General features: G+C 48.7%; 2 protein-coding genes across 3 annotated transcripts in view; one reads left to right on the top strand and one right to left on the bottom strand.

Annotated features, from left to right (window-relative positions):
• Positions 1 to 293: 293 nt before the first annotated feature.
• On the bottom strand, positions 294 to 7,882 carry SIRT6 (sirtuin 6). Its single transcript, XM_083594820.1, has 8 exons — positions 7,754 to 7,882; positions 6,354 to 6,481; positions 6,029 to 6,211; positions 5,710 to 5,769; positions 4,500 to 4,595; positions 4,155 to 4,235; positions 3,366 to 3,489; positions 294 to 2,477 (listed from the first exon to the last, which is right to left on the bottom strand). The coding sequence occupies exons 1-8, from the start codon at positions 7,817 to 7,819 to the stop codon at positions 2,181 to 2,183; spliced, it is 1,035 nt and encodes a 344-aa protein (XP_083450946.1). The 5' UTR covers positions 7,820 to 7,882; the 3' UTR covers positions 294 to 2,180.
• ANKRD24 (ankyrin repeat domain 24) overlaps positions 7,788 to 9,882 on the top strand; it is a 28,700-nt gene continuing 26,605 nt past the window's right edge. For both annotated transcript variants that reach the window (XM_083594399.1, XM_083594397.1), the window contains exons 1-2: positions 7,788 to 7,888; positions 9,281 to 9,549. The gene's annotated coding sequence lies outside the window, so the exon portion shown is untranslated. The remainder of the gene's footprint in view (positions 7,889 to 9,280; positions 9,550 to 9,882) is intronic.

The following is a 9,882-nucleotide window of genomic DNA, read 5'->3' as shown; positions in this document are numbered from 1 at the left end:
TCGCCTTGGACTGGACTTAACCACCCTGGGGTCCTTTACCTTTACCTTATGGGAGCGGGTGGCGCTGTGGTCTAACCCACTGAGCCTCTTGGGCTTGCAGATCAGAAGGCCAGCTCCCGTTGCTCCGCCTCAGCTATTGGGGGGGGGGCAAGGGGACTGAACCCCCCCAAATTCAACCAGGTTCAATATTCTGCAATATTGAATATTCTTCAATAGTCCCCCCTTTAGCCATTGAAAACTATATCTATCTATCTATCTATCTATCTAATCACATACAATAAAACAACCACTGATTATCACTGCTGTTTCAGAGTTTTTAATGACGGCGCAAAAAATAATATTCAACAAATGCCTTCTAGACTTTCAGAAAGCAAAGAAACCTGGTCCCTCAAGTCCAGCCGAGGGCAAGACATTCCATCTTCCGAGGGCAAAAGCGCATCTATATTTTAGAATTGCTAGGTTTTGTAGAGAGGGTGCCAGAGTGTCCAAATGGGTAGGTGGGAAATAGTCATGCCATGGGCAAAATCTCCCGATTGTGGCCAAGTTGTTCTGATGCTTGATATTATTTAGGCGCTGACAAATTAGACTGTTTGCTTTACCAAAACCCAAAGTGAGTAGCTGTTGCGGTGATAAACCACCAGAGTGAATTTTTTTAATGACCATTTTAGTCCAGGCGCTTTTGGGATCTTGCAGCGCTAGGGATATTAGACCGGGGGGGATTTGAGTTTAGGCAAAGCCAATATTCAGTCCCATGGACTGCAAGAAGATCCAACCTCTCCATTCTGAAGGAAATCAGCCCTGAGTGCTCACTGGAAGGACAGATCCTGAAGCTGAGGCTCCAAGACTTTGGCCACCTCATGAGAAGAGAAGACTCCCTGGAAAAGACCCTGATGTTGGGAAAGATGGAGGGCACAAGGAGAAGGGGACGACAGAGGACGAGATGGTGGGACAGTGTTCTCGAAGCTACCAGCATGAATTTGACCAAACTGGGGGAGGCAGCGGAAGACAGGAGGGCCTGGCATGCTCTGGTCCAGGGGGTCACGAAGAGGCGGACACGACTCAACGACTAAACAACAACACATGGTTCAGTGCCCCCCTCCCTATTTGTGGCTGCACCCATGGAAAGGAAGCGTTTTGGAGGAGCGAAGGTCAGAGACTCCAGGGCAGCAGCAGCAGCTGCAGAGAGACCAGCTGCAAAAGCTGCAGAGAGCGAAGCAAAACTGGCCCTGTCCTTTGCTCCCTTAGGGCATCGTTCGGCAAAATAATTGCTGCAATGACTGCTGCTTCTGTAATTGCAGAGGGGAGACTGAATGACGACCCACGGCGCTGAGCTCTTTTGCTCCCTGAGCTCGCTTTCCAAACATGTTTGCACAACCACACCTGGGCCAGGTTCCGATTTGTTTGTCGGGCAAAGAGGCGGTTTCAGAAGAATCATAATAAATAAGAATCCCAAAGGGGTTTGCTCGCCAAGGGAACGCAGGGAAACTTTATTCTGAGCACCAAGCACCCAGAGTGGCTGGGTCAACCCGGTCAGATGAGTGCCGTCGTATAATAAATAATAATAGTAACAACATACCTTGGGTTAAGGCTTCAAAGAACCATTCACATGACCAAAAATTCCTGTAGCAGACCCAGTAACTCGAGGAAAATGGCTTCTGGGAAATCATCATTTTATAATTTCACTGATTCTTCCACTCCTATTATAGTGCTTATTTTGGATTAGAGATGGACAAATTTGCCACTTTTTGGTTTCCCTCATTTGCTCACTTCCCCTGAACTTAAATTCCATTCTCCAGGAATTTGGCGATTTATTTTTAACTTCGTGAAAACCCGCCGGCATTTTAGTATGAGTTTCCCCCAATAAACGCTTTTTTGTCCGTATGCGGATGAAACTTCTCCGCCGGCACGGGAAGGAGGGTGGAGAATGTGGGGGGGGGGGGGGAAAGACCCCTCAGTGGGAAATTGTGGCTGCCTCGTTAGGTACAAATGAGGTCTTGGAGGCGATCTCGTGGGGACGGAGCGTGCAAGTAGACTTGTGAAAAGGAGACAAACTTTCCTACGGTGCGGTGGGGGAAAAACCCCCACATAAACAAGGAGGGATGGTCTTTTGAAAAGTCCTATATACAAGTAAAAAAAATGTTTCTAAGACAGACGACGCAGACGAATGCGCATGGGATCCATCAGGTGGGCAGAGGCTCCAATTTCAAACGCTTGGCTACGACGCAGTCGCTGTCCGGAGTCGCACAGGGCTCCTGTTTCAGAGAGGCGCCGTCCTCCGTGTTTTCCCCCAGGGGCTCCGCCCTGGTCAGGAACTTAAAGTCCGTGCCGGGCTTGGCGAACGCTTTGGTCTCGGCGAGTTCCGCGCTCTCCACCACCAGCGGCCTCGTCCACTCGGGGATCTCCAAGCCGAGGTGTTTCATGAGCTTCGCCATGACGTCGTCCACGTAGCCGTGGATCCGCAGATCGGCATGTTTGTCCTGAAGGGGTGGGAAAGAGAGAGAGGTGGGGAACGGGGGTTGGCAGCGCCGAGGCGGCCTACGAAGCAGGGTGGATGAAAATCAACGGGTTTTTTAAAAAAATAAATAAATTCAAAAATGGATTTTTTCCGTTTAAATTGGATTTTTTAAAAGTTTAAATCGGATTTTTTCATTTAAATCAGAATTTTTAAATTTAAATCAGATTTTTTAAAATTTAAATCGGATTTGATTTAAATTGGATTTTTAAAATGAAATGCTTTATTGGGGAGGGAGGAATCTTTCTAAAGATTTTCTATTTAAGTTACATTATAGACCAAAGGCTATTCGTCAGGAAATAAGGATTTGTTTTAAGTTTCCCATGTGTGCCTAAACTCAGTCTAAGTTTTTATTCTTTTGAAAATTGTTTAACCGCATCAGTAAACAAACATGGATACATACGCTATAACGTCATTGTTTTAGTTAAATAAATTTGTTTAAATTGTTATTAAGGAAATGGTTATTTGTCTCCTTCCTATAAAGTAGAGCAGAAAAGTTAACTTATTAAACCTCACCATAATTTCGTAATTACCCGTCTATTTATTTCTAATAGTATAACCAAATCAGTAATTTTGGATACAACTGTAAAAACTACTCTGGTTGTAAATATTAAGATGATACCACCAAGGCTGAGCCTTTCTGTAAAATAAAATAAAATGATTTAAATCAAGTCTTACTGACTAGTGATTTAAATCGTGATAACCAAATTCGTGATTTAAATCGTGACAACTAGACATTCGCCGACCGCAACCTTGGTTTGGCACCTAGGCATTTGGCACCTAGCTGATATATTTGAGTTTCTAAGACTGGTTGCAGTTCCTGAGCTGCCGGTGAGGCCCGAATTGAACTCACGTGCTTCGTTGGCTGCAAATTCACAATCACCAGTTTCCCTCCCTTCTTCTTGGTCAACAGAGGAAGGTCTCCACTGGGCTTGATTTGCAGGGACGTCCCCAGAGTGATGGACAAATCGGCTCTCCTGCAGGGGACAAAATAAATAAATAAAAATAAAATAAAATAAATTCTACTTTCCTGGGCTCCATGATCACTGCAGATGGTGACAGCAGCCACGCCTGCTTCTTGGGAGAAAAGCAATGACAAACCTAGACAGCATCTTCAAAAGCAGAGACATCACCTTGCCAACAAAGGTCCGTATAGTTCAAGCTCTGGTTTTCCCAGTAGTGATTATGGGAGTGAGAGCTGGACCATAAAGAAGGCTGATCGCCGAAGAATGGATCCTTTGATTTCTGGTGCTGGAGGAGACTCTTGAGAGTCCCATGGACTGCAAGAAGATCAAACCTCTCCATTCTGAAGGAAATCAGCCCTGAGTGCTCACTGGAAGGACAGATCCTGAAGCTGAGGCTCCAAGACTTTGGCCACCTCAGGAGAAGAGAAGACTCCCTGGAAAAGACCCTGATGTGGGGAAAGATGGAGGGCACAAGGAGAAGGGGACGACAGAGGATGAGATGGTGGGACAGTGTTCTTGAAGCTACAAACATGAGCCTGACCAAACTGCGGGAGGCAGTGGAAGACAGGAGTGCCTGGCGTGCTCTGGTCCAGGGGGTCACGAAGAGGCAGACACGACTAAACGACTAAACAACAAATAAAATAAAATAAAAATAAAAATAAATAAAATACCCTTACCTGCTCGCTTCACTTGCCAGATTGAGGTCCCGGTCAGGCAGGGAATCTTCCCAGTCCAAGATGGTGTCCATTAGCTTCCCTCTTTTGAGAAAAAGTGGGGTTGGGGTGGGGAGAGTTTTACATGGATAAACAAAAACAAGAAACACAAACTTGTGGGTTTCATTTGAAATGCTTAATTCTATTCAGCTAGGTGCGATACCCCAGACATGCACGGCAAGTTCTGAAGAGTTTCTTGCTGCTAGAGAACAACCCCACGGTATAACTCGCAAGGTGGTCAAAATTTTGTGTGGCGGCTATTAAAATATGACACACAATTACTAGCCCTAACCTTCCCCCGCCACGTACCTGCAGGACCGAAGGCCTCTGCGCTTGGAGACGTCGCACAGCCGGCCGGTGGGCTTCAGGCCCATGGTGCCCACCACAGCGTCCCTCACATACTGCCTTAAAGACAAACACACAGAGGGAGGAGTGGAGGTGTCCTGGGAGCAAGTGGGGAGCAGAGTCATGCCATGAGAAGAGGAATCCCTGCCCTCTTCGATCCACCGCTTGCCCCTGCAATTCAGACCTTGCAGCAAAGGTCCATTCCAATCGGGGGGTTTTCCTCCCTGACCCACCCACCCACCTTTCCAGGCCAGCTGTTTGGGATGGCAACTGTCCTACCGGTTCCCAAACCATCCGGGCTGGTGACAGCTGCCTTTCGGCTGCCAGATGTGGCCTCCCAGGCACCGCCAAACTACAACTCCCACCAGGCCCCCTGCACGGAAGCACGATCGACGCCTGGGGATGTTGGGAGTTGTGGTTCAGCAGCATCTTAAAGGTAAAGGGTAAAGGGACCCCTGACCATTAGGTCCAGTCGTGGCTGACTCTGGGGTTGCGGTGCTCATCTCGCTTTACTGGCCGAGGGAGCCGGCGTACAGCTTCCGATGTGGCCAGCAGGACTAAGCCGTCTCTGGCAAACCAGAGCAGAAACGCCGTTTACCTTCCCGCCAGAGCGGTTCCTATTTATCTACTTGCACTTTGACGTGCTTTCGAACTGCTAGGTTGGCAGGAGCAGGGACTGAGCAACAGCTCACTCCGTTGCGGGGATTCGAACCGCTGACCTTCTGATCGGCAAGTCCTAGGCTCTGTGGTTTAACCCACAGCGCCACCCGTGTCCCTCCGCAACTGTCCTACCAGTTCCCAAAACACCCGGGCTGGCGAGAGCTGCCTTTGGGCTGCCAGATGTGACCTTCCAGGCACCGCCAAAGTACAACTCCCACTATGCCCCCTGCATGGAAGCACGATCAACGGCTGGGGATGGTGGGAGTTGTGATTCAGCAGCATCTTGGGCAGCGGCAAAAAGGTTCCCCACTGCTGCATTAAGGCCCCAAATACTGCGGCCTTTCCTCCCCCCCCCCCCGACCTCAGTCGTTTTGATTCCCCCTTTCCCTGCTGTGCCACATCCTCGCATTTAATTTTGCAACGGAGGCAGCTGGAACCAGGGGGAGGAATCTCCCTGCCGCGACCACCACCCACAGGAAGCCGAGGGACCCACATGGCCGGAGAGGGTACCTACTTTCCGCATTTCATGCATTCCTCCACAAACATGTTCCCGTGCAACTCCGCCAACTTGTCCCTGCGGAAGAGGAGGAGAAAAGAGAGGGTGTGGAACTTTGACAGCTTGATGCTGTAAAAGGACCTGAGATCAGACCAGAGGCTTTGCTTTTTTTAATGTGCATGGAATCGCAGAATCGTGGAGCACGGCATTCATGACAGATAGCTTGGACCTGCGACCCACAGATCGACAGTCTCATGCTCTGCCCCCTGAGCTGTCCCAGAGCTTAACAAAAGCGATTTCTTCACACGGCACAAAGCCACGGGAAGCGTCCCCTTACCTGGGGAATCCCGAGCGCACGTGGAGACCGTCCACGTTCTGGCTGACCAGGAACCGCAGGACGCCGGCTCTCTGCAGCCCCAAGAGGGCCATGTGGGTCGTGGATGGCCGCGCGTTCTCAAAGGTGGTGTCAAACTTCGGGGACAGACCCCGCTCCTCCATGGTCCAGACACCATTGGGGCCTCTGCAGGGAACAGAGGGGCAAATCTTTACCCGACAGAAGGGCTGCTACCCAGTATCTTTGTGGGTGACCCATAACAAATGAGCGGCCTTGGAGGGGGGGTGTAGGGAGTTCCCAAGTCTCAAATACCTGTCACTCCGCTCACCTGAAGTCTGGGATTCCGGAAGCCGTGCTGATGCCAGCCCCGGTGTGGAAAACCACGTTGGAAGCATCCCGGATCAAGAGGGCCAGCTGGGCGACTTTCCTGTCCAGCTCGTCCGGAGGATCAAAAAACTGAATGGGAGGTTGGGCGGAAGGAAGAGGAAGCGCAGTATAGGTCAGCTGGGAAAGTTGCAATTATTCTCCTCTGTTTATTTATATAACCTGCCTTTTCCCCATCAGGGACTCTATGTGGGTCTACCTTGGAAGGTGACCCGGAAACTGCAACTAATCCAGAATGCGGCAGCCAGACTGGGGACTGGGAGTGGAGACCGTATAACCCCGGTCCTGAAAGACCTGCATTGGCTCCCAGGACGTTTCCGGGCACAATTCAAAGGGTTGGTGCTGACCTTGAAAGCCCTAAATGGCCTCAGCCCTGTATACCTGAAGGAACGTCTCCATCCCCATCGTCCAGCCCGGACACCGGGGTCCATCTCCCAAGAGCCTTCTGGTGGTTCCCTCGCTGCGAGAAGTGAGGTTACAGGGAACCAGGCAGAGGGCCTTCTCAGTGGTGGCGCCTTCCCATCAGATGTCAAGGAAATAAACAACTACAAGACTTTTAGAAGACATCTGAAGGCAGCCCTGTTTAGGGAAGTTTTTAATGCTTTAAGTTTTATAGGGAGGGAAAGTACCATTCAGAGTGTTGGTACTGACCTTGAAAGCCCTAAACGGCCCAGTATACCTGAAGGAGCGTCTCCACCCCCATCGTCCATCCCGGACACCGGGGTCCATCTCCCGAGGGCCTTCTGGCAGTTCCCTCCCTGCGAGAAGCGAGGTTACAAGGAACCAGGCAGAGGGCCTTCTCGGTGGTGGCACCCTCTGCCATCAGAAGTCAAGGAAATAAACAACTACTTGACTTTTAGAAGACATCTGAAGGCAGTCCTGTTTAGGGAAGCTTTTAATGTTTGACGGACTACCAGCCAGATGGGTGGGGTATAAATAATGAATTATTAGTATTATTAAGGGACCTTACAGAAAAGAGCAATACATAACAGCAAAACAGACTGGAAACATAAATGAATAAAATCATCATCATCATCATCATCATCATCATCATCATCATCATCATCAGACTGTGAACTGAGCGAAGGAAATAGAACATTAAAGCCAAGAGGCGGGAGGGGGAGGGGAGGGAACCCCCAACATCCGGGTCCTTCCCATTCATCCCCAACATCCGGGTCCTTCCCGTTCGGCCTCCACATCCGGGTCCTTCCCAGGCCTTTCTCCCTCAGGCGCCCCCCCCGCCCCTCCCCCCCCCGCGCGGAGTCCAATGGGGGAGGGAGGGAGGGGGGAGTCTCGGTATCCATGGCAACCCCTTCCCCGTCCCCCCCCGTTCCCTCCGCTCACCTCCGGGAGGCCGCACTTGCCCTTGTCCGAGTAAGGCGACAGGCCCGCCGCGTAGTTCGCCGACATCCCCTCGCCGGCTGTTCCCCCTTCCCCTCTGCCAATAAAGTTTCGCCGCCGCTTGTTGAGGAGCTTCCGGTAAGGACTGCTCACCGGAAGGGGCGTGTCCGAAAAGGAGCCAGAAGGAAAGCCTCCTTCTGCGCACGCGCGGTTTTATCCGCGGCGGCGGCGGCGTCTCCATGCTTGTTTCGGGAGGAGGAGGCTGGCGGCGCCATCTTGGTTCCTGGCAGATGGAGGCGCTTCCTGGTTTAGCGCTATCTAGCGGGCGCCATCGTAGCTGCACCGTTTGTTTCTTGCAGAACTGTCCAAATGCTATTTATTCTGTTACATTGTGAGATATATTTTGAGTGGTTTTTTTAAAAAATTCTGCAACATGTTCTTTTTTAAAAAAAATTAATAAATTTTATAAATTAATATTTTTATTGAATGATTTTATGTTACAAAAAACAATACAGCCCTACTACCACTAAATATAATTAAGAAGTAAAAATTACATACATCAATATTTAGTTTGTTATCTGTTATTTACCGTCTTATTTCCTCCCAAACATTGCATACAATAACACACATATGTGCGGACACCCACACACCCACACCCGCACACAAAATGATAATAATGAAAGTAAATATTTCCCCCCTTTTATCTTCCAAAATCTTTTCTTCAACTATGACTTCCTGTCAAGTCCCTTTGCATATATTTTATCTTACATTTGAATTCTGCAACATGTTCGCTTCTGCCTTACATGCCACCTGGATGACTTTTGGTTTTAAATCAACAGCATGATGCATGTCATTAATTGCCAAATCGTATTATGTAGTGTTATTAATTGCTCCATCGTTATAATCCCTGCAATTAAAAAGCGGAATTAGTCGCCGTAAACATGAATCAGAATTAAATAACAGGCAGCATAGATGCAATGGAAGATGTCTATTGCATATATACACAGAAGCATTGTACACAGTTCAATACATTAGCAGGGTTTTAAGAATACTTGTAATTTTGTTATGAATGCATAATAAAAATATTAGTATTTTATTTATATCCCACCCTCCCCAGCTGAAGGCAGGCTCAGAGCGGCTAACAACAGTAAAAATAACACAGCTTACATAAAATCACAATCAATTTAAATAGGTTTTTAAAATAGGTTTTAAATTTAATAATGGACGTGTGGTATGTCGACAAACCATGGAAGGGACTAGAGGGAAGTCAATTTGTGTTGTTTTATTTGTTTTTTATTTGTTTTTGTATTGTTGTTGTTTTTAGAAAATTAATAAAATGTTATTTTATTAAAAGATGTTCAAATACCTTCATGTCTCAGAACCCTGTGTTACCCGAAAACTGACAACCCTGCCTTTTAAAAACCCTAATTGTTTTCCCTTCCTGACCCCCTCTTTTTCCCTTTTTAACGGAGCAACAAGGCTGCTCTTAAGCTCCTGCTTAGGCTGGGATGGTAACCTTACCTGTTACAGGTGGTAACTCAATTCCGCTGGCAGGAGAGGCCGTTCCCCCGGGATCCGCCGCTCATTGGTGGGGACAACGTCCAACTGCTGTGAAAAAGGACCCCGATATGTCGAAACTCCTTTTCAGCCAGGCTCCAGTAAGGAGATCCCTCCGATCTTGTATCCCCCCCCTTTTCCCTGTCTCTCGCCTTCGTAGAAGGAGCACAAGGCGCTTGCAAAGTCAACATACGAAGGGGGAAACTGAGGCAAAGGGCCGACCCACCGGGAGACCACCTACCGTAAGTTTTGCAAAAGGAAATGGGAGAGGAAAAAGGGATCCTGGAGATGGATTAGGCCAAAGAGCTAATCTCAGCATCCTCTCTGTGCAGAGGTCCGCCTTTAGAGGGAAATTCGCACACAGCTCTCTCCTCCAGCAACTGGTACCCAGAAGCATTTTCTACCTCTCAACAGCGGAGGGGGAAACATAAAACTGAAGACAGCCTTTTCCTTCTCTGGGAATTTGTCTCGCCCTCGTTTGAAGCTGTTGGCCACGGCTGCGTCTTGTGGCAATGAGAAACATTGGAGGGGATGGAATAGGACGTCCCTATTTTCAGGGGAGAAACGTTGGAGGG

Source organism: Podarcis filfolensis, assembly GCF_964270895.1.
Source record: "Podarcis filfolensis genome assembly, chromosome: 18".
Lineage (NCBI taxonomy): Eukaryota > Metazoa > Chordata > Lepidosauria > Squamata > Lacertidae > Podarcis > Podarcis filfolensis.
This window is presented reverse-complemented; position numbering and strand designations above follow the sequence as displayed.